This window comes from Paroedura picta, chromosome 1 (genome assembly GCF_049243985.1).
Source record: "Paroedura picta isolate Pp20150507F chromosome 1, Ppicta_v3.0, whole genome shotgun sequence".
NCBI classification, from domain to species: Eukaryota; Metazoa; Chordata; class Lepidosauria; order Squamata; family Gekkonidae; genus Paroedura; species Paroedura picta.
In genome coordinates this window covers 61,631,933-61,656,815 of record NC_135369.1, presented here as the reverse complement: position 1 = coordinate 61,656,815, position 24,883 = coordinate 61,631,933, and the positions used below count along the sequence as shown (strand labels likewise).

Here is a 24,883-nt window from a genome sequence, read left to right as displayed (position 1 = left end):
ACATAGCAGGATTGGAGGGTGGGAAAGTGGGACTGTGCAGAAGACTACTTGATGCAGAACTGTTACAGATAAATGCAACAGTATTTCATCTCCATTCTTCTATGCAGTCCCATAATGGGAGACTAAAGGTAAAGGTATCACATGTGCAAGCACCGAGTCATGTCTGACCCTTGGAGTGACGCCCTCCAGCGTTTTCATGACAGACTCAATACAGGGTGGCCTTGCCAGGGACTTCCCCAGTCATTACCATTTTACCCCCCAGCAAGCTGGGTACTCATTTTACCGACCTCGGAAGGATGGAAGGCTGAATCAACCTTGAGCCAGCTGCTGGGATCGAACTCCCAACCTCATGGGCAGACAGCTTCAGACAGCATTTCTGCCACTTACTACTCTGCACCACAAGAGACTAGCAAGTTGATTTAACATGTGGTGGGGTGAGCCTCCCAATGGAAAAAAGATTATAATGCTGCTGTCCCAACTGATGTCTCCTTTTTTGTGTTTGTATCCACAGAATAATGCTTGATGAACATATCAGCAGATAAGCAAATTGCAGCCTTGCAGAGCTCCGTCAGGGAAAAGCCTCATGAAAAAGCGACTGAAGCTGCTTGTGCTCCTGTAATGTGCCTAACTTGGAAAGAACACAAGAGTCCTGAGAATTCATACGACAATCGGATGGCAGAGACAATCCATCTAGACAAAGTTTGCAATGAGGGAGTGTTTCACTTTGAGGGTCTTACAAAACAGATAAAGAGCAGTAGAGACTGCCAACCCCACAGTCTTTAAAGTGAAAATGTATTCCAAATTCAAGGGCAAGGGATAAGCAGTAAGGGAAATCCCTTTTAAAAGGTCCTAAAAAGAAAAACATTTCCACTTATGACCATAAGAAAGTCCAGTGGACAATCTATGGACATTAAGCAACACATTACCCACTGGTTCTGAAAAATTTAGTGCTGAAGAATGATGTGCCACAAGGTCATATGAAGGCGCTCAACTTTGTGATAAAATATGTCTATTTGCAGAAGGTCTGAGACAACTGGCACGTTAACACAGTGAACACCAAATGAATCTGTGCAGCTCAATAAACAGTTTAATAAGGGAACCTCTTAATAGAAGTGTGCCGATTTCCAACAGGTTAACAAATAAGTCCCAGTTAATTATAACTTATAAAAGATGGTCAGTTACGACAAAAAATGCATATGAAAAATTAATAATGGGTGATATTTTCTATTTATATATGGGAAACAAGCAGGAGGAACTAGTAGTCCTAATAGAGAAAGAGGACTATGACCTAATAGGAATCACAGAAACTTGGTGGGATAATACTCACAAATGGAATACTAGAATTGAGGGGTACAATCTATTCAAAAGGGACAGACAAGTAAAGAAAGGGGGAGGTGTAGCAAAATATGTTAAGAACCTTTATACTTATGAAGAAATACAGATACCTGAGCATGAAAGTTCAGTTGAGTGTATTTGGGTAAATATACAAGGAGTAGGAATTAAAAATGTTATTATGGTGGGGGTCTGTTATAGACCACCAAGCCAGTCAGAGGACTTGGATAAGATATTCCTAGACCAAATTACACAATTCTCAAAGAGGGGGAAAACAGTGGTCATGGGTGACTTCAATTACCCAGATATCTGTTGGAAGACCAATTCTGCTAAAAATACAAACTCCATTAATTTCTTAACTTGTCTTGCTTGACAGCTTCATTTCCCAGAAAATAGTGAGAGGAACCAGGAGTTCTTGTATTTTAGACTTGATTCTCATCAATAGACGGGCTGGTGGATGAGGTAAAAGTAGTGGGCACACTTGGTAGAAATAACCATGTGATTTTGGAATTTTCAATTGTGAGAAAGAGAAAACCTTTACATAGTTGGACGTATAGACTTGGCTTCATGAAAGCAAATTTTAACAGACTTAAAGGTATGTTGAGTAGAGTCCCGTGGTCAGAAAGACTTAGAGATGGGAGTCCAAGAGGCCTGAAAAAAACATCTGTATCCAAATATCTATTATTGTTGTTGTTATTGTTATTATGGTGTGACCAGATCAGAGGATCCAAGAGCTGACAACCATGACAAATAGACTAACTAAGATAAGACTAAGGGTGGTAAGAGGTGACTCAATTGGATGCTCCCAGATTGATCACAACCACCCATTGCTGTGGCAGGGAAGGAGTTGTACCCTGACAGGGTTTCTCCTAATCACTTGTAAGTGTAAAAGATAGCCAAGAATAATGTCAAATAAGGAGAACACTGAAGCTCGACCACTGGGAGTTTCCATCTGTAAGGGTGTGGAACAACAAATCCCATAGAATGGACCATGAAGGAGCTGTACAAGCAAAATTAAAGTATACTTTTCATTATTTGGGCCTAATAATAGGTCCTTTTAAAATGTATACTCAGTGGTTCCCAACCCCTTGTCCGGGGACCGGTCCCGGTCCGTGGATCATTCAGTACCGGGCCGCGGCTCCTCCTCATCCTCCTCCCTGGCTGCTGCCTTGGGGGCTGCCCTGCCACTCTGCCACTGGCTCACCTTTGGTGCTCTCCAGTGGCCGCCATGGCTGGGGCTCCCCCTTGGTGTGGCACTGTGCAGCTGCTGCTAGCAACACCCCCCAGTGGGTGGCGGGAAGTCAGGGGCGACGGCGGGAAAGCAAGTGGAGCAGGAGCTCAGGTGGCGGCGATGTCGGCAAGACTACCCCCCAGGCCTCAGGAAAATTGCCAAGCGTTGACCGGTCCCCAGTGATAAAAAGGTTGCTCTAACACAAAAGAATTATCCCAATTACCATATATACTTGCGTATAAGCCTAGTTTTTCAGTACCTTTTTTCACAATGAAAAAACCCTCCTCAGCTTATATGCGGGTATATATGGTAATTGAAATAAGCCTGCTCCAGCCAGCCAATCATTGCCTTGCCTTTTGCAAATGTATACTGCAAGCTGAGCTTGCTCTGGCAGCTTATAGGACATCAACGGTTTGACTGAAGGACTCTGATCTTCCCCCCCCCCCCTTTTGCCTTTACTTCTTCCTCTTAATCATTTCTTCCAAACTATTCTTTTGGTTTCTGCGGGTGGGGTGAGTTTTGGGGGTGCTTTGGGATTTACTGATTCTTTCTCCTAATGTTTGTTCTTTTATCTGAGGGGCAGCATTGTTTGCCTTTTCTTTCTTTTAAAAGCTGATTTTTACAGTTCTTTCTTTCATTGTTCAGTTTTACAGTTCTTTATTTCAGTGTTTTGTTCTGGGGGGACATTGTAGTTAAGGTTGTCCATTCTCCCAGTTTGGTAGCTGTTGTAAGTAGGTTGCTAACTTTGGGTACTGTTGTTCTGCTCTGGTTTGCTGGCCTGGGGGCACTGTTTGGTTCTCCTGCCAGAGCTGTTCTCACAGAGCAGTTCTGTCAGAGCTCTCTCAGGGTGTCTGGCATCAAGAGAGGAAGGGAAGGCAATTGTAAGCCACTTTGAGACTCCTTTGGTTATTGAAATGCAGGGTATAAAAACCAACAGCCATTCATCCTCTTGACTTTTCTGTATTTGTTGGAGAGGGAGGCTGGATGGGAGAGCCTGTGATATTGGAGCATTTCCCACCCTCGGCTTATATGTGTGTCAGCTTATATGCAGGTGTATACGGTACACCTCTTTTATGTACTGTATTGAATTTACTGTATTGAAGTTAGTAATTATAGTTTGCACAACAGTTTGCACATGGGACAACTCTTCTGAGCAGAGAAACATCAGAAGACATCTTAAAAGATCTGCAATCCCTAACAGGGAATAAAAATGTCTTATGACAATTTATAATATTTTAATTCCATGCTGACTAGAGCCCTGCAAGGCAGGTCAAATTGAAAGAATGCGATGGTCAACAATCAGCTTCTGAACTGGGACCTTCCAGATCTAGTCCAATACTCTAGCCACTATACTACCTTGATTTTTGTTGCAAATAGTGTCACATAAAAATAACTCCTGCAGGGTCCTCATGGAGATGGAAACATGAAACTCTGCTTGTGCTTGAAAAGCCCCTTAGATTGTAGTAAGGTGGAGGACCCTAGTAGCTATGTCACTATGTAAGCCTTTAAAACTAGGCAATAGCAAGGGGCATTGGAGAGTAGAACAGAGAACCCGTTCTGACCTTGGATCAAGGCAGTCCCAGTAGAGTCCGTGAAAGAAAGCACAGCAGGCCTTAAGCATAAGTAGTCTGCTCTCTCCAAAGAGACTAATACCTAGAAACACCAGGGGGGGGGGGAACTCTGCCCAATTTAGCCACTCTCTAAAATTACAAGGGAGAATGTTTCTTTCAATCAGGCATTGTCTGCCAGGCCACACTTCCATGTTTAGGGGAAGGAGACTGGCAATTACAGCGTTAAGCCAAGCTTCCTGCCTTTGCAGAGAGGGGAGGAGCAAGGGATTTCCCCAGAATGCAGCCTCTGTGGCCCCAACTGCAAAGTTCTTCCTTAGAAGCTGAAGGGAAGAGACTGGCAATCAGAGTTAAGCTTCCTCCCCTGCTCCCAGAGACGGAAGAGGCAAGGGTAGCCTACGCCAGGCATCATCTGTAATCCTTCCTCAGAACTCAGTTGACCTTGAAAGGAAGGAGACTGGCAATCACAGGGTAAAGGCAAGAGAACAAATTTTGAGTTCAGTAGATCAACAAAGTTTCATTCAAGGTATGAACTGTCATGTGCATGCATACTTCTTCAGATACAATGTCCTGGAAATGTGACAGGGTAAAGGCAAACTTCCACATTCCACTCTGAGAGAAAGGAGGAGTGAGAGAAGCCTCTCCTAGGCCCATCTTTATACTGCTTCCCCTAGCATCCAGGTGACCTCGAAAGGGAGAGGGAGAATGTTTCAATCAGGCATTGTCTGCCAGGCCACACCTCCATGCGGAGGGAATTCCCCAGCAGGCAGCCTCTCCCAGGCCCCACTTGCAAACCTCTTCCTTAGATGTCAAAGGGGAAGGGAGGGTAAGGCCACCCAGAGCCTTTGGAAACAGCCAGGTTGTCCAAGGACCTGAAGCAGAACAGAACAGAACATAGTCTGGTTGCCAGAACAGAACATAGTCCAAGTGATGGTGCAGCATATAACTTCAACCAACTGGTCTGTTTTGGATCTCTGGATTGGGAGGACCTGTCTACAATCAATAAACTGCATATCATCATGGGAAACAGCCCACTCAAATGGATGTGAGGAAGAAGCAGCCACCAACTTTCTTGCCCTTAGTACCCAAAAGAAAGCCAGGTAAAAGGCAACTTTGATCAATTTTATTTCATTCTTAGAAGGGAATATCCAAGGAAAGTGGGACAGAGATTACACAAAAAATCATGGATCAGAGGGTACCTGTCGGCAGGCCTGCTGGCCATGCAGTGGCACCAGATTTCAAGGGCTTTTTAGCTGTTGTGCTTGTTAAAAAAAAGCCTGCCAAACAAATTACCATAGTCCTGATGAAAAAGAGACACCAAGTACTGGCACAAAAATGTTTCTGGAGTAAGCCACACCTCACCTGATCTTACAAGGACAGTAATACATAAAATAACTTAAAACAGGATTATATTTCAATGTTGATAGCAACAGAGATCCCCTGTGATAGACCGTAACACAGCATTCAGAACTTTTCTGTAAAGGAGGCTGCTGTGGAATGGAAGCCAGGCATCGAACAATAGTTCTGCTGCTGAACACAGGACATCTGTTGTGCCATTATCCACTCCTGAGAAATGGCTGGCTGAAAAGGTCACATCAGCAAATAAACTCTGTTAATAAACTCTGTAAATATGAAATACCTTACAAATTTTGTGATTGCCTCTGATTTTGAGATTTGTACCACATTTCCATTGTCATACCAGAAGGATACCCTCTTGTTACCAAACTCACTCCCCTGCAAATACAAAGCCACCACAACTGAAAATAATTCTAGGAATGTGATGTCCTTCATAGCTCCGACTGACCCACTGGGATGAATGCCTTCCACAGCACCCAAAAAATACATCAAAATCCTGACTCCCCAACACATTTCATGGCACCTGCAAGTCAGCCTTGAGGTTCAGTGTGCCACCAAACTGTTGGAAACAGCTCTCTGTGATGTCTCCTGATTCAAACAGGAATTCTCTTAATCTTAGAACAGGAACCTTATCTTTACTTCTAAGTATGTAGAATTAAGTTCTCTAATAACTAGTTACTATATTAGTTAAGTACTACCTTTGTGAACATGCTTTGCTTTGTTTGTTTTCTCGCTGTATGCACACTGCACATGCTGTATTTACTAGCCATACTAAAGCACTCTGCTAACTTTTTTGTCCTGGGCTTCAATGGAGCATATGTTGAGGCTGGGCCGTGCCTGTGCGGAAAATCTGGGCCTGCTTCTATCTGTCCACCCTGGATTTTTGCTACCATGTGAGGTAGCCAATTGACAGGAAGTGAAAATTTCCCACCATTCATTTAAGCTTTCAATCATTGTGATATGGCAAGAACTCCCCAAGCACCTTCCAGCGCCATTTTAGCGCTTCGCCCCATCCAAGTCCAAAAAATATATCTTTTAATTACCAGGATTGCGTTGTAATGCAAGAGTATTTTAAAAATGGGCTGTTTTATCGCACCATTCCCCCAATGCACAGACATATGCAAAGACTGTCCTTAGATCTCACTAAAACTGAGAAACCAAATATGGTTTTTGATTTTTTTGCTATTTCGTTACCTTGGAATCATGTTGTAATACAATTTTACCTTTTTTTAAAGGTTGCGAGGGTAGATGATGGGAGGGACACTTGGGGGGAGGGTAGGAGCAATGCCCTTATTGGGCATAGCCTGGATTTTCCACAGACATATGGCCCAGTCCCAACATATGCCCCATTGAAGCCTGGGGCAAAAAAGGGAATGCCCAAAAATCAGGCAGCAACACAGCATAGCATCCTCCACATGTTAATGATCTATGTGTCACATTTTGCCAACACAGCTTGAGTGCCATAGGCTTTAATAAGAGCAACTGCCTGGTCAAAGGATGCATACCTGACTAAACAAGGCTCAGGATTAACTGAAAGGTCGAATGAAGAGTTCTTGAAAAATGATAGGGACTGCCACACACCTAGTCCTTCCCACCATCCAGGCATAAAGGCTGTTCCTGTCTAATAGCAGTTAACTGAATTTTCTTTGAAAAATAAATCCTGATGTCACACCATAATCTGATTTTGAAAGTATATTCTGTTCCAGAATCAGCATAACATAAGATATGGCAATCTGCAAAGAAATACAAGGCTGAAATACTCTAAGTATGCGGCAGTAGTTGCAATATTGTTTGGATTCCAGCTATAATACACACCTTTATGCACTATTTAATAGATTCAGCACTTCATAAAACTTTTTTTAAAAATGCAATTTATTTTACCTTATCTATATCTTTGATAGTGATGATTTCATAATGTGTTTCAGGTTTCTTTGAATGGCACAAGGGTCCTTGAGCTGCCTCTACGGAATATATCTGAAATAGCCACTGATGTTTTCTGTCTACATGGGACGAAGAAAGTGCTCGCTCTATCATCTTCTTATATAATCTAGATATGTGAAAAACATTACTAATTTATAGTTTTGATTTCAGCCAGTTTGTGCATGCGTCTATACAGGTGTACATATACACAAACATAAACACAGAGACAAATATATAGTGGTTCTCAAGAAGTTTTAGTAATTGCTTATTTTAATAATTAAATCATTAAACCATAATTTCACTACAAAATCAACCATCAAAAGCAGCAGCAATAGATGAGCAACATAAATAATCCGGATCTTACATTCTGGACTATTCAGTGGGAAATCTCAAAGATAGTTTTTAAGGGAACAGAAATTCCTTTATGCACCCCAACATCCAAACCAGTGGTCCCCAACCTTTTTATCACCGGGGACCACTCACCGGGGACCACTCAACGCCTTTTACTGAGGCCCGTTGTGTGGGGGGGTAGTTTACTCCTCCACTCTCAACCACTGGCCTAGCGCTCTCTGATCGCTATGGTAATGTTTAAACATCCCTTCAAAAAAAGATACAGACACACCACAACAATGAAGTGTGTTGTAAAGGGCTGGGGGGGATGAAGTAAAGGGCCAGGGGGTGTGGGGGAGAAGGCGTCCTTCGGGGCCCACCTCCAATTAGTCGAAGGACCACATGTGGTCCGCAGCCCACAGGTTGGGGATCGCTAATTTAGAGGTTTAAAAATCAACCACTTCCATTTTTCTAGGAACAGTTTGGGAAGCCAAAACTAACAGTCATTACCCTGTGCAAGGTGGTGAGGGGAGAGGTCATTCACAGGGTGAAGTCTACTGGTTTGTTTGTTTATTTGTTTGTTTGACTTCTATACTGCCCTTCCATATGGCTCAAGGCAGTTTACATAAAACATCATAGGGGGATTTGTGGAACGAGTCAACATACAACATAGTCAATATACAACAATAACAATCAACAGTGGTTCTAAACAACACAACCCCTGCCTCACTGGGTTAGGAGCTGCTGGCTTGCAATCATGGTTCACAACTAGAGATGGAAATGAACAAGAAAATTTTAGTATTTTGGGGGGTTTAAGATGTTCCTTAACCAAACCTCTAAACTGAACTGAGTCAAATGCCCTGAAATGAATCCGCCAGTTTTGGCCAGCCCATTTCACTCCTCCCCTTCCAAGTAAGGGGAACCCAAATGGAGGATTTAAATGGCTACCAGCCATTTCAACAGTTCACTTAACTTCTCCCTGATATTAACTGGGAGAGAGTAAAATTGATCATGGAATGACACAAACTTTTTAGCTTAACAGGACAGGGATGTTGTTTTTGTTAGGTGCGAAGTCATGGCCGACCCATCGCGACCCCATGGACAATGATCCTCCAGGCCTTCCTGTCCTATACCATTCCCCGCAGTCCATTTAAGCTTGCACCGACTGCTTCAGTGACTCCATCCAGCCACCTCATACTCTATCGTCCCCTTCATCTTTTGCCCTCAATCGCTCCCAGCATTAGGCTCTTCTCCAGGGAGTTCTTCCTTCTCATGAGGTGGCCAAAGTATTGTTTCATCTTCAGGATCTGGCCTTCTAAAGAGCAGTCAGACATTGCATAGCCTTGACTAGACGCACTTCTGTTGGCAGGGTGATGTCTCTGCTTTTTAGGATGCTGTCTAGATTTGCCATGGCTTTCCTCCCCAGGAGCAAGCGTCTTTTAATTTCTTTGCTGCAATCCCCATCTGCAGTGATCTTGGAGCCCAGGAAAATAAAATCTGTCACTACCTCCATTTCTTCCCCATCTATTTGCCAGGAATTAAGATCATGACATGAGTTTCAAGCCAAGTTTTGCACTCTCCTCCTTCACCCGCATCAAGAGGCTATTTAGTTCTTCTTCACTTTCTGCCATTACATGGTTATATATATTTTGAATGATATATTTGATGCACGAGTCTTGCCTTTCTATACTCTAGCTCAAAGATGTATATAAAGTTATTCTAGTTAATGATCTTAAAACATAGGAAATAATACTTGATTACTTCTAGCTGTTTTTAAATTTCTTATACTTATTGTAATCACCCTCTTCAAAAAAGTATGTATGTTTTACATATGAATCGGTTAATGCTTAATAATACATCTATTTAATAGTTAATCTGAAATATTTTATAACAATCTTAAACCAACAATAGTAACCTTAAAAGATCTTCATTCTTCTTCTCTTTTGAAGTTGCCATCATGTTAGAACCTTGAAATATCTCCAAAAGGAAATCTAAAGCAATGTGCACAAGTTTCCGAAGTAGTTCTTGAAAGATCCTATCCACCAGCTGAAGAAACCTAGAAAATTTATCCATTACATGCCGCCATTCAGCTATCTCAAAATATTTTGGTTTCTCTCTGGCATCATCATGGGAGTGCTGAAAAAGCCTTCCTGCTCCCTTGGCTTCTGCTACCTATAGCATTTAGCAAGAATACATTTAGAAAATGAATCAATATATATATGAATATACTTTCATCAGATTAACATTTTGCTATACACTTCACTATTACCATCTCTTCCATTAAAAAAAAAACTGTTCATGGAAAAGCATTTTTACTATCATGGCAAAAATAATAATATTGAGACCATATATGCACATGTATTGGTTGCAAGTCAAACATTTATATACCAGAAATCTTGCTCTTAAAGCTGGTTTACTAAATATCATGCATGCAAATTATTCTGTCTGTATTCTACAAAACAAGATTACACTTGGAGGCAACTCAAGTGGTCTTCTGTGCATGTGCACATCGGACTGTGCTTATTGAGGTTAGACACAGAGAATAGTAAGATCACTTACCTGAGGAGGTGGGCATGGGATTCTCAGCAAAATATGACTGTAGAACTGAAGTAGAAGAACTGTTTTTTTGTACCCTGCTTTTCTCAAGGAGACTCAAAGTAGCTTACAATTGCCTACCCTTCTTCTCCCCACAACAGACACCCTGTGAGGTAGGTGGGGCTGAGAGAACTCTGAGATAACAATCTTGGTCCAAGGTCGCCCAGCTGGCTTTATGTGGAAAAGTTCAGAAACACACTTGGTTCTTCAGATTAGAGGCACTCCACTCTCAACACCACTCTTAACCACTAAACTAAACTGCTTTTCCCACAGCTGCTTTACTATTGAAGTTCACATCAACGGTGTAGAATGATGAAGATAAATGGAGAGGAGTAAGTATCCAAAGTAGCAATTGTTCTTTTATCAGATTTGGAAACAATAAGCACACCAGTGGAGAGGTAGACTTATTGTATTTTATTACTTATAGTTATCAGGCAGTTGTAATATTAAAAAAAGGTAAATGTATCCCCTGTGCAAGCACTGAGTCATGTCTGACCCTTGGGGTGATGCCCTCTAGCGTTTTCATGGCAGACTCAATACGGGGTGGTTTGCTAGTGCCTTCCCCAGTCATTACCGTTTACCCCCCAGCAAGCTGGGTACTCATTTTACCGACCTTGGAAGGATGGAAGGCTGAGTCAACCTTGAGCAGGCTGCTGGGATTGAACTCCCAGCCTCATGGGCAGAGCTTTCAGACTGCATGTCTGCTGCCTTACCACTCTGCGCCACAAGAGGCTCTAGGGGCCTTTTTGCACGGGGATCTTTGTTGCAAATTGTTTGCGGAATGAAAAATCGCCATTTAAAATAGTGGAATTCGTCGTTATGCATACCTGCCTTTGTAGTGGAATCAGTTGCGTTTTTTAGCGTTTCCCACAGGCTTCCGGTCTCGGCAGAAATCGCTAGAAAGGAAGCGCTATTGCCAAGCTCGTCCCGCCCCTGGCCGTCAAGCAGCCAATGGGCAGCCGTTAGCATGCTCCCAAACAGCCCCTTTCCCTTTAAGGAAGGTTTAAAAAAAAAAAAAAACAGACCCATTGTAACGAATCTGGGTAGATTCGTTGCAACGGAGAGACCCATCCAGCTGCCTGGGGTGTTTGAGCTGTCGTTTGATCGGTTGATCGTTAACACGCTGCCTCAAAGTGAAAAAAAAAAATCCCCCCCCCCTCTCACGGGCCCGATTTTCGGCTGAATGGAATGTGTGAAATGTGTGTGTGAAATGTGTGTGCTTAGTGACTGAAGGGGAGGGACTGAAGCCGGGAAGCCTCTGTTTGAGCTGTCATTTGATCGTGGCCACGCTGCCTCGGAGTGGAAAAAAAATCCCCCCCTCCCCCCCCCCTCACGGGCGCGATTTTCAGCCGAAACAGTGTGAAAAATAAAGGGAAAATACATCAGCAAACGGGCTTCTGCGGGCTTCTTGTGACTGTAAACAGCTCTGAGGAGGGACTGCAGCCTGGGAAGCCTCACTGGCTAAACGGAGGCTCGCCGGTGCGTTGATCTCCACTCGCTCGGGGAAAAAAAAATGGCGATCGCTTCGCCGGAAGTTTGGAGGACAGGCTCAGGAGGAGGGACTTTGAAGAAACCGCAACAATGGGAACGCACAGGTCTTTTTCGCTACTGTTGCAGATTGGTTGCAGGAGTGTATCGCTTTCCAGAGGGTGAATCCACTTTTTGGGATTCCCCTAAAAGCGCTACAACAAAGCGCTTTTTGCTGATTGGTTTCAGGAGTGTTGCAGATTGTCTACGACGTTGTGCGTTAAGGCAAATTAGTAGCGTTTTCAATTAGCAACCATTGTGCTATTTTGAAGCCGTGCAAAAAGCCCCTTGATGTTACAATATAGCAGCATTCATACATGCCAAGCAAGACATCTCTAATCCCTAATTAGCTCCCCAGTAGCAGAGATATGGCCATAAGTGTACACCATCTAGTACCAGATCTGTACTGAGCTCCCCTATCAAATTAGCAGCTACCTTTTTATGGCTAAACTAGAATAATAAACAAAGTTGATGGATGACATCTGCCTCTTACTTCTCATTCCAAGGATGCATCATTCCTGGACTCTTATCTTATTAATGGAGAAAAGAGCATGTGAATTTTACCAAAGACTGAGGCAGTTTTACCAAAGACTGAAGCACTTCCCCCTAGTAGAGTCGCAAGAGTTTGCAACCCTGCCTTCAAATTCCCACCCCACAAAGAAACATTGGACAAAGGTGACAGTTCCACAACAATATTTTCCAGGCAGACTTGGTCACTGTCTGGTGGCCACTCCATCACAATGTGCCACCTCCAAACAAAAACCATAAAGCAGGCCTTGCTTTCTTGAGGGACCTCAACCAGCTGCCAATGTCCCATTCCAAGGAAGGATCTACCTTTCAAGTACAGGTTATATGAGGTAATTTATACATGCTGCTTCCACTGCCTGGAATAACTGGAAATCACCTAAATTAGTCTGAACAGATGACGCAACAATGACAAGTCACATCCAACAAATACTATGAAGTAGATGTTGATCTGGGAAGTACTAGGATTCTTCTGGGTGATGTCATTTGTGTTAGTGGAGGAGCCTGCCAGGTAGAGGCCTACAAATGGAACTGCAGCACTGTCGGACCCACATTCCCTGCACTTCTTTAACAATACCATTATTAGCAGGTGACACAGAGAATGAAAAGAAACAAATAATCCTTATCCCTCAATAATTTCTCTATTCAAATCATCAATGGAGACCTATTGACAAAAGGAGAAAAAAGTGATCTAACGTAAGTTGAAAGAGCAAGTTGGAAAGTGTCCTTTCTGCACAGTGGCAGAGAGAGGACTGAGGGAGGACAACTCTTCCCCCCCCCCCCAGTCAGGAGCCAGTTTGCATGGGAAAATATCAGCTCATCACAGGGGGGGGAGGGAAGCATACCATTTCTTATTGAAACAGCTAGAAAACTTTAAGAACATTTCTCTGTAGTTGGCCCACATAAGCCTGGTCCTGTGTGTACCTGCACAGGAGCCACAGTGATTAATAAAATGTTGTTTGGGTAAGGTGACCAGATTTTAACATTGGTAAAGCGAGACACCATTGACCAGGGCGGCGGGGGGGGGGGGTTCTTGATTAAAAATTTGGTCTATATGGCGCAACAAAAATTTTCATAGAATGCAAAAATAGTATTGTAATATATATTTTTAAATTTCAACATAAGTAGTTTGCCAAGTGCCCCCAGATGTCCCTCCAAAAGTGGGACAATCTGGTCACCTTCCCTCATCTACTTTCTTCACTTAATCCAACTCATTTTTCAAAAGTTGAATGAAATGAAAATTGGAAAATATGAAGGAATATGAAAATTGGAAAATTGGAAAATATGAAGGAATCCATTCTTCTTTTTCTTCTTCTTCTTCTTCTTCTTCTTATTATTATTATTATAATTATTATCCTTTAATTTATATCCCGCCTCCCCCAGAGGCTCGAGCTGGAACCAATGGCTAGTAACTGAAAAGAGCTCAATCAGGTGGATCTCCCCAACCTTTCAACTTTCCCAATAGTTCCACATTCATCTCCAAGGCTTGGTTTAGGATCACAAGCACATTGTAGAAATGTTTCAAAACCCACATTGACAGAATAAGGAGGCAGCAGGCAAAATTCTTCAGCTTGGGAACTAAGCTTACTCAAACAGCAGAAGATGGGAAGATCAATCTGCCAGATTTTATATATATATATATATATATATATATATATATATATATATATATATATATATATATATATATATATATATATATATATATATATATATATATATATATATATATATATATATATATATATATATATATATATATATATATATATATATATAAATAAAAAAAACAGTAAAAAGGTGCCAATTACCTTTAAAAACGTGCTACAAATTGCTTTAATTACTTTCTCTTTAAATTCCTGGAGCTGATTGAGTGCTTGTTTACTTTGTTGATATTGTTTCTCACAGAATTCATCCAAAGTATATGTGTGATTTGTGTCTATCTAAGAAAATGAAAGGAAAATACTATGGTTTCTTTTCAGATAACAAAACAAACACAAAATCCTGAAAAATTTCACAAATTTCTGTCTCTTTTTGAAACACCGTGTTCACCTAAGCAGCCAAATATTAATGCACTGAGAACTTGGTTGGGACAGCTCGGTACCCAGTTTCTGTGTCCTAAGGCAAAGAAGGAGTCCACACCATCATCTTCTAAAAAGTCAATGGCCAGAGCCAGTTTTTGTTATTTTATTGCTTTGCCTTTGCATATTTTAATGTGTAATCTCCCTAGTATGCCTTGCTATAAAATGGTATGTAACTAAATAGGTTCTAATCTTGATACAAAAGAAATTGACATACTAACATGTTTCCTCTGCATTTCCACTATTTGCAGCTTTCTGTTCAATTGTATGCTTTTCTAACAAGGTTTAACTATATAATAGTGTAGTATACTTAACCACACAACATTAAGAGTATGATAATACATGTATTTATCAAAAATATTCATATTCTGAACTCAAATTTGGCATTCAAGGCAACTTAAAATGATATTTTATTAAAAAAAAACATAATAAATAGCAGCAACAGAAATACTGGCAACTACCATCCTTTCTCTAACTTTGAGAAATGTTCAGAGGCTTCATGTGGTTGGGGGGCACTGGTTTAGCAAATTGTACGTTAAGATATGCAAACAGCATATTACATTTTTAGTCATTTCTGGCTTCATAATAATACTATAGTAATACCTATATCAACATTAGTAAAGTTTATAGTTAAAGACTGAGATTTTCCCCCTACCCCTTAAAAAAAACCCTCACCTTTATCAATTGAATAGCTTTGACTTCAAGAGATGTAGAAGTCTTTGTGCTAACTGCATCATTGCATAATCCTTGGATATAAAGCAAACAGCTTTGAAATGCCTCATCAGCAAAAAAGAGCTGCTCATACATCACAATTCTGGAAACAAAAAAAGCAGTTTGTGTACAATGAGTGTAATGAACAGAAGTCCCACTAATTTCAGTACCACATATATCACATCTCAAGAATATGGTACTATCTCAGTACTTGAAACACATGACCTGAGTTTTGTTCATTTCCTCTGCAATGAGATGGCTTCTAAGAATGCTAAATTGGCTTTTAAACTGTAGGAATTTAAAAGCACATTCTAAAGATTTCACATGGAGAGTTGCTGAGGGTGCCCCTATGGACATGTTTTTGTTGTACATGCCTGAATAACTTTTACAGTTTGCCACACAACATGATACATTCAAAGCACTCCTATGCTTAAGAATTCTTTGAGGAGGGAACCTAACGTGTATGGGGTATAATCTACTGAACTCTTTGGCCCATTCCGCACAAGGTTCAATGTGGCAAATAGCTTTCGGAAAGAAAACCAGAATTTTAAATAGTGGAATTCGGCGTAACGCATACCTGCCTTTGTAGTGGAATCCAGTTGCGTTTCAATCGTTTCCCACAGGTTTCCGGTCTCAGCAAAAATCGCTAGAAAGGAAGCGATTTTTGCCGTGCTTTGTCTCGCCCCTGGCCGTTAATCAAACGAGCAGCCAATGGGCGGTTGTTACCATGCTCCGGAAAAGCCCCTTTGCCTTTAAGAACATGTTTTTTAAAAAAAGAAAAACACACGTTGCAACGAATATGCCTTGATTCCTTGATTCCTTGCTTCCTCCTAACGTAGAGACCCATCTAGTTGGCAGCTGGCCTGTGAGCTGCCGATTCGTCGTTGCCACGCTCCCCCGAGTGAAAAAAAATCCCCTCCCCCCGTGCACGGACGCGATTTTCGGCCAAAAATAAAGGGAACTTGCAAACGGGGCTGTGTTGTGCTTGGTGACTTGAGCTGAGCTTTAAAGCAGCTCTGTGGAGGGATTGCAGCCGGAGAAGCCTCGCTGGGTGAATGAAGGCTCGCCAGTTCTTTGCTCTCCGCTCGCTCTGAGAAAAAAAAAATGGCGATCGCTTCGCCGGAAGTTCAGAGGAGAGAGCCAGGGGGAGGGACTTTGCTGAAACCGCAACAATGGTAACGCACAGAATTTTTTCAAAACTGTTGCAGGTTGTTTGTGAGAGTGTAGCGTTTTCCAGAGGGTGAATCCACTTTTTGGGATTTCCCTGGAAGCGCTACAACAAAGCGCTTTTTGCGGGACTGTTTCAGGAGCGTGGCAGATTGTGTACAATGTCGTGCATAACTGCATATTAGTAGCGATTACAATTTGCCACACTCCTGCTACATTAAACTTGTGCGGAATGGACCTTTGAATATTTGCTTTTACCAAATTGTTGCTTTTTCCCTCATGAAGAGGTGGAGATAAAAATTTAAAATATAAAATGGCAGATAAATAGGTGAGACTATACATGATTATTTTTGTGAACTATTACATTTCACAAAACTGACGACAATACAATTGTGGTCCCTAATTTATCTCATCCTACTATCACCAGACTGAGGACTAGCCTTTTAAAAAATGCCATTGACTTAAATGGAGTCTTGCCTGGTTCCACAGATACTTGTCTTGCCCAGACTTGATGGGATACTTTTCATTTTGTGCAGCTTAAGGAATCGGACAAGATTCCTGGTAAAGTATAACTGATAATCTGCATACTTGACTTTCTTTTTGTGATTTAATTCTATTCATACAACTGGGCTTTTCTCTCCTTTCAAATACACTCACCATTAACTGTAGGTTTAAAGCTGGCTGAGAAAGACGATATAATAAGCAGGGCTAAGAATAGAGAAGGGAATCAATGGAAAATAAGGACTGTTCCCTGAAGTGCAAACAAAAGGGATTTTGCTCACCTAAGTAGCCCATTAGATTCCCAACCATATCATTTAACCTTGCACTTACTTGCTCTTCAGCATTTTTGATCTCTTAACATTGGTTTTCCATTGATTGAAGTATTTCTTCTTTCTGGGAAAAAATTCCCCCACACAGTTAGAGAGATGGAAGATTATGCAATCATTGATTATTCAATTACAATTCTCAACAAACAACAAAAATTAGGATATTTTCAGTTAATATGGTATAACATTCTGACATTCTGATTATAGTTCTGTGGTGCCTACTGCCAAGTTAGTGCGGGGAGGGTTGTTGGTCTTAAAGCTGCCACTGGACTCAAATTTTATTCTGCTCTGCTGCTTCAGACCAACACAACTATAGAACAGATAATTCTCCTACATGCACACAGATCTGAAATGATACTGGTTGTATCTAGTGTTTTGGAGAGCAAGAAAAAACAGAAATCACTTGGTAGTCATTGTATTAACTTTACAAAAAATTTCTTGCTGCAGACCTGAAAGATACCTTCAGGTAAGTCAATGTTTCATCCTTCAGTGAGGAAAGTCCTCCGAGACTGGTTATATAGCAAAACATAATACAGGGCAGACACAGATTCAATTACAGTCCTGTGTTTATCCAAAACCTGTTGCAGTACTCACCTTCCGAAGATGGTATCCCAGATTGCTGCTCATCAATTTTATAATGTCTAATAAATATAGATGAAGAGGACAATGTGGCAGCCCTACAAATTTCTTCTATAGAAGCTCTAGCCCTAAATGTAGACAGAGTAGCTGCTGCTCTGGTAAAATGGGCAGGCTGTCTCAGCCCTTGAGAGTCATAGGTTTATTTGATACAAAGCCTGATCTGGTTTCCTACAGGGGCTTTAGATACTCTATTTCCTGTATCTGTTACACTATGCAATACAAACAAAGCCTCAGATGTTCTAAATGTTGGAATTGCCAATGTCTGGTGTACAAAGAAGACGACCCTGCAGGGAGCAGCACTAGGATAGTGACTTTCTCCTGTTAAGTGTCATTCTTTGTCTCCAGATTGCCACTATTAGGGGCAATTTCCTGCTTCTTCTTGGAAGCCACAGTTCCAGTCTACCTCTTAGGCATGTAGTCAGCTCCTGTCTCTGTCTCACCTCTGCACTATCAAGTATAATAATTCCTTAATAAACTTTTACCTATTCTTAAATCAGGGTGTGCAATCTTACTACCTTATTTACTCCGCTAACAGGGGTTATGGGCCCAGCATGCTTCCAGTGTGATCACTTTTAAATCATTCTGTTCTTATACACTTCTTCCAATCAGCTCAAGACTTCATTGAGGGATTGAGTTCCCTTTGACTCAATCTGAGATGCTATAAATTAATATGAACCAGGAAGATTTCAGGTGTATCGCAATTAAACTCTGATCAGGCAGATCTTTCCCAGAACCAATGCTCTGTCTTATCAAGGGTGAAACTGACAAAACTGCTAACTGGACTGGTATTTAAATCATATACATCCAACTCAGAAATAACAAAAAAATCAGATTGAAACACGAATATCTCCCTTTAAACTGCAACTCTGTGTGCACACATGTAATTCTAAATTAAGGAAGGGAATAACTATCTTCCTGGATATATCTCAAAATATTTCATTAAGTTTAATGCCAGGAAACTGGAAAAAGTATAGATAACATCTACTCTATCACTGAAGCAATGGTAACTTGAAAAGAGTTAAAGCCACAACTGTCTCAGTCCCTAAAGCCAATAACCCAGAGAATTATGCATTAATGTTTTCTAACAACGTTCATCTTATTGGCATAATTTCTTTCCTGCTTTTCTGTATCAAACATCTAAGGAATCTTGAAATCTCTCAGTAATAATGTTAGTAAAAGAAGTCTATACACAAACATTAAAGCCATAACAAAAATACTTTGTAAGATAGCAGCAGCAAGCTTGGGTGAACAGTTGCATAATTATGCATAATGATGATTATATGACCATCATTACATAATGACTGTGTAATGATGGTCATATAATCAACCTAGTCACTGTGCCTTGCTCATTTTCTTGCTTGTCTTGTGGTTTACTAGTCTCTTCAAAAATTCTGGGAGTTTCTAGAGAGTACTTAGAATTATAAGGTATTTCTTATATCTCATTCATTCAGCTTTGAATACTAGCAATTCAATTGGTTTTTGAATGGGCAGAGGCAGTAAATGTAAAATTAGTTCTTCCGCAACAAGAAGACTTAATTTCCCTACCAACTACGATATTCAGTCTCTTTCCTATATGCATCAAATCTAACTCATCTACAGAATCACCAGGATTACATACATATTGAACACCAACTGATCCCCATCTCATATACATCACTCATATTACCCCAAACATGACTGGCCTAAGGTCAAGTAATCAATACCTTCCTGAAAATCAGCTATCAAAATCCCCCTTCTGGTTATTTTTCCTCTGCTTCTGATATGCAACCAAACGTGCCCAGTGACAGATGCCTACTAGAAGAAGAACAAGAGTTGGCTTTTATACCTCACTTTTGTCTACCCTAAGGAGTCTCAACGCGGCTTCTCTTCCTCTCCCCACAACAGGCACTGTGTGCTGTGGACAGGCTGAGAGTGTTCTGAGAGAACTGTGACTGGCCCAAGGTCACCCAGCAGATTTCATGTGGAGAAGTTATCCAGATTAGAGTCTGCCACTCATAACCACTATACCACACTAGCAGTATTAGATATTTGGTTATTCATAAGGTGCTTTATGTAGGGAACAGGCTTAATTCTATATATAGGGAAAAAGTGGAGAACAAGCAGAGAACGAGCAAGGACTTACTGGGAGGGGATATCCCATTCTCCAATCTCCTATTGGTCTCATGGTCTCCACTAAGAAAATATTCCCTTACTGTTGACCACTTGAGTGGGAAGAACTGTGCTTGCAGCATAAAGTGCAATAAGGTATGTTTTTTTTTTAAAAGGGCAGTCGGTGGGTGGAGGGGAATTGATGTTCCCCGAGTCCAGCGGCATGGGGGGAGGCTCCTCCCTGGCAGCCATCTGGCAAGGATGGCGGCTTGAGAGGACTGGAGAGTCTACGGCGCGGCCTTCGGGAGATGGGCCAAGTGGCCCCAATTGGCCACTTGGCCCAAGTTTTTATCCCGGACAGGGCCCGCCGTAACTCCTCCCCAACAGCCCTTAGCCTTTTATTTAATCCGCTCCGCAGGAGTGGATTAAAGATAACAGATTACATTTCTAATGATATAAATATTAAAAATGCAATATAGCTGCTAACCTGAAATTAATATAGATACTGAATCTGCATAATGCATAATAAAGTTGCCTTTCATATAACCATTCGATTATGGGTGTTATTTCAATTTCCTCTGTTTCATGCACTGAGGTAAACTAGAAAAAAAGCAAGACTTCAGGTTAATATATTTGATATTTTGTAGAATTACTTTTCATAATTAAAAAACACTTGACTTTAAATCACAATTTTGTACTGCATGGATGAATGCTCTAACATAGTATGATCTGTCAAGACTTCTACCTCTGTAAGACATATTAATTTGAGTAGGGTTTACTGAAGGACTTGAACAGTAGCTGCACAGAAAAAAAAATTGTTTATTTGATTTTTAGCCCGCCAACTCCCACAAGACTCGTGGTGGGTTACAATAGATAAAAAACCCTGGATAAAATTCCCCTAAAAATTACAATCCAGAATCTCCTATACAATTCAAGATATATGTAAAACGTCGGTGTAAAACAACTAAAATCCCCCTTTAAAGATAACACCTCTGGGGGGTGAACATGGGAGAGATCTGCAATCACCAGTAGAGTGATCGAGGGGGGGGGGGGTCCAGATCTCCCTTAGCATGCTGGCCTCAACCATAGACCTGGCGGAAGAGCTCCATCTTGCAGGCCCTGCGGAAGCCCGAAAGGTCCCGCAAGGCCCGCAGGTCCTCGGAGAGCTCATTTCACCAGGTAGGAGCCAGGACCGAAAAGGCCCTGGCCCTGGTCAAGGCCACGCATGCTTCCCTGGAGCCGGGAATGACCAAATGAAACTATTCTGCATATTTTAGACTGCATATCTTTCTTCCTACCTTTGAATTGTGCTGGCAAATTATCAAGAAAATATATATGAACAAGTAACTTTGAATGCTGCATCTGCTTAAGGAAAAGCAGTAAGAAAACTGAACATAAGAATTTTATCTAGTGATGTGTAAATCCTCTGCCCAGCTTGATTTAAAGCTTAAGTCTGTGAACCTGGCTGTTTTACCAAAGAATCAGAAAACAATTCCATCTTCCAAGGCTAGTTTTAATTCTAATGCACTTTCAATTTCAGTGGAAGCATAATATGATCCAAACACCTCCCACAGTCACCTGTGGGCCCTCCAATCTCTCATGAGCTTCTGAACCCTGACATACCTTGTTCCTTCCCAAATTACCTGGCAGTAATCACAGCAGCAAGGAGATCTATCCCCTCTCTCTACCATCTAGAACAGCAGTATGTCAGATATCAGGAATAATAGTTCTTCCAGAACACTTTAGTTCCTTGAATCCACGTGTGGGGCATGAAGCCTGTAAGATCTCTGACATTCATTCTAATAGGCAAGCATCCTGGAAAAGCTACACTACCAAGAGTTTCTTGGACTTTTCTTTTCAATTTATTACCTGCCGCTCCCCAAAAGCTTGCGGCAGGTAACAATCATCTGAATAAAAGCCCCAATAAAATCCCCTTTAAAAGATGTAAAACCAAATTACATTCATAAAAACCCATAAGACACATGGGCAACTCACCCCAACTGTAACAATATCCCCAGTATTGTCTCAGAGGGGGGGAAGGAGGAAGAGGGCGCAGATGGAATTCGCCACCGGCATTTCTATAAAAGGGGCCACGATCTGCCTGGTTGTCCGGCCTCAACCGTAGACCTGGTGGAAGAGCTCCATTTTGCAGGCCCTGAGGAAAAGCTGCCGCAGGACCCGCAGCTCCTCCGGGAGCTCATTCCACCAGCTTGGAATTTGTCAGTTCCCCTTCATTATCTCTCAGCTGACAACCCAACACCCAGCTGGAAGATCATACACCTTGGATTAGATAATCATATTCAATTATAAGGCTGTTTTTGAAGTGTCAAGTCTCCAGTGAGGGCCAAGCAGACACTCTTCCCTGCCTGCTCCACCGCACCTCATGTGCCTCTTCACCACCGCAGGCAGTAAATGGCGGCAGCCTCTGCCACAGGGTCCCGCCATTCCTGGCAGCAAGGGAGTGCCAGTGGCCTCTGAAACAACCACCTGTCGTTCTAGCTGGCCTCCATACAGGGCCTCCATACACCTACAGTAAAGTGACCAGATTTTAACATTGGTAAAGCGGGACACCATTGACTGGGGGGTTCTTGATTAAAAATTTGGTCTATATGGAGCAACAAAAAGTTTCATAGAATGCATAGAATGCAAAAATGTTATTGTAATACATATTTTTTAATTTCAACATAAGTACAATTTGCCAGCTACCCCCGGATATCCCTCTAAAGCAGTGGTCCCCAACATTTTTATCACCGGGGACCGGTCAATGCTTGACAATTTTACTGAGGGGGGGGAGTCTTTTGCCGAGGGATGTCACTGCTGCCTGAGACCCTGCTCCACTTGCTTCAAATTCAAATTTATTTTAATACAGCACTGCGGCCAGATAAAACAGATAGCAAGAAAAAACATTTCAGAGTAGAAAATTGCAAAATCAGGGAGGCAGTACAAAATTTAAAATATATAAAATTGTATAATTGATGGGCACGTTATAAAAAATGCATAGTAAAATTCCTCTAAAAATCTTCACTTAAGCTTAAATTGTGTTTCCTGTGTGCTAAGCACATGCTCCATTTGCTTTGCCGCCGGTGCACCTGACTTCCTGTTGCCTGCTGAGGGGCGCTGCCAACAACAGCTGCGCAGTGCCATGCTGAGGGGGAGCTCCAGCCATGGCGGCTGCTGGAGAGCACCAAAGGTGAGCCGGCGGCAGAGTGGCAAGGCAGCTCCCAAGGCAACAGCCGGGGAGGAGGACAAGGAAGTGCTGCAGCTGGGTACCGACTGATCCACGGACCAGGACTGGTCCCCGAACCGAGGGTTGGGGACCACTGCTCTAAAGGTTGGCCTGCTGCCAACTCCGAAGCAAGAGCTGGGGGATGGTGGGGCTCTTGCCAGTTCTCTGCCTTACATGGCAAGAGCTCTCAGGGTGGTGGGTGCTCCCACTGGCTTACAGTTTACAAGTAACCCAAAATCTTGCTCACATACTGTTGGTAAAAAGTACTAGAGGGGTTAATGTAATAAAAAATAGCAGAGTTATTGTATAAACTAGAAAATAAGCCCGCTGCAGGCAAAATGCAGCGGGCGCTAGCAAGGGCGCGCGATGAGGGCGTCAGGGCTGTGCGGCGGGGCTTTGGAAGTCCGGGGTCATCCGGGAGGGGTGGGACCTCGCGGCCTACCTGGTGTCCTGGGGGGCGAGCGGCGGGCAAGCTGGAGGGCAGGAGGAAGTGGACGGGCTGCGGCTGGGAAGCTGGCTGGGCACTCAGGCTGTGTCCAGTGGGTGGCAGCGTGGGCGGCGCTTGGGTGGCAGGCGTGAGCGGCTGCATGTGGCGGCGCTGGAGGTGGGCAGCTTGGGCCGCGTGGTGGAGTGCGCTGCCGGCACCAGCGCCGCCGGGTACCCCGAAGCTTCCTCTACCAGCCGCTGCTGGTGGGCTGGGCTGGTTGGCGAGTAGTGATGGGCGGCGGCGGGGCGTCCTGCGCGTGCGCGGCAGACGGGAGGAGCCTCAGCCGGCGTCATGGGAGCTGGGCGGCTGGCGCTCCGTGGTGGGTTGCGTCAGTGCCGGCGGCGGTCCCGAAGCATCCCCCGCCGGCCGCTGCTGGTTGGCTGGGCCGGGGAGCGATGTGTTGGTAGCAGCAGCGGCGACCTGCGGCCTTGCAAGGCTTGCAGGTACTGGCGGCAGGCGGACGGCTGTTTTGGAGCGCAGAGGGGGGCGGGCGGATCAGGAGGCGCTTTGCGGGCGGAGAGGATCACTCACCGAAGCGCGCCAGGCTGCGTCAGGCCGGCAGGCAGGGAGCCCCCGACTCCCTTGCGGTCAGCCTGACGTGTCGGAGGCGCAAAGCGCCTCTGACGCGCCAGGCCACCAGCAAAGGGAGCAAGTGCGAAGGGAGCAAGTGCGAAGGGAGCTGTGCGCGGCTCGCATTTGCTGAGGCTGGGAATCGGAGGGACCCTCCGATTGTCTGTCCAGAGGAAGGGTCCAATTCGGACCCTTCCTCATCACGGACACATCCTGCCCTAGAACCCCTTAGCCTTTTATTTAGTCCGTGGCACCTGCGGCGCCACGGGCAGTTTAAAGATGATGAGGCCAGACAAGGCAGGTAAAGGTAAAGGTATCCCCTGTGCAAGCACTGGGTCATGTCTGACCCTTGGGGTGACGTCCTCTAGCGTTTTCATGGCAGACAATATGGGGTGGTTTGCCAGTGCCTTCCCCAGTCATTACTGTTTACCCCCAGCAACCTGGGTACTCATTTTACCGACCTCGGAAGGCTGAGTCAACCTTGAGCCAGCTGCTGGGATTGAACTTCCAGCCTCATGGGCAGAGCTTTAAGACTGCATGGCTGCTGCCTTACCACTCTGCGCCACAAGAGGCTCTTTTTATACAGGTATGCTGTATAAAAAAAGACAATTTTACTAGCTAAACAGGATAGGGGAAACTGGAAGACAAAACAAGAAAATGCATAGCTTCCTATAGCTCATTCAGGAGCTCTACACCTTAGCTG

The 24,883-nt window shown here is 43.1% G+C and overlaps 1 protein-coding gene across 4 annotated transcripts in view; it reads right to left on the bottom strand.

The window, feature by feature from the left end:
* The window catches only part of DNAH14 (dynein axonemal heavy chain 14), a 291,965-nt gene that overhangs the window by 255,956 nt on the left and 11,126 nt on the right, over positions 1-24,883 (bottom strand). For all 4 annotated transcript variants that reach the window (XM_077340659.1, XM_077340670.1, XM_077340680.1 and 1 more), the window contains exons 4-9: positions 20,385-20,497; positions 17,175-17,237; positions 15,141-15,279; positions 14,196-14,327; positions 9,653-9,909; positions 7,369-7,534 (exon numbers count right to left, since the gene is read on the bottom strand). In XM_077340659.1, the coding sequence (XP_077196774.1) occupies positions 7,369-7,534; positions 9,653-9,909; positions 14,196-14,327; positions 15,141-15,279; positions 17,175-17,237; positions 20,385-20,497 (870 nt within the window). The remainder of the gene's footprint in view (positions 1-7,368; positions 7,535-9,652; positions 9,910-14,195; positions 14,328-15,140; positions 15,280-17,174; positions 17,238-20,384; positions 20,498-24,883) is intronic.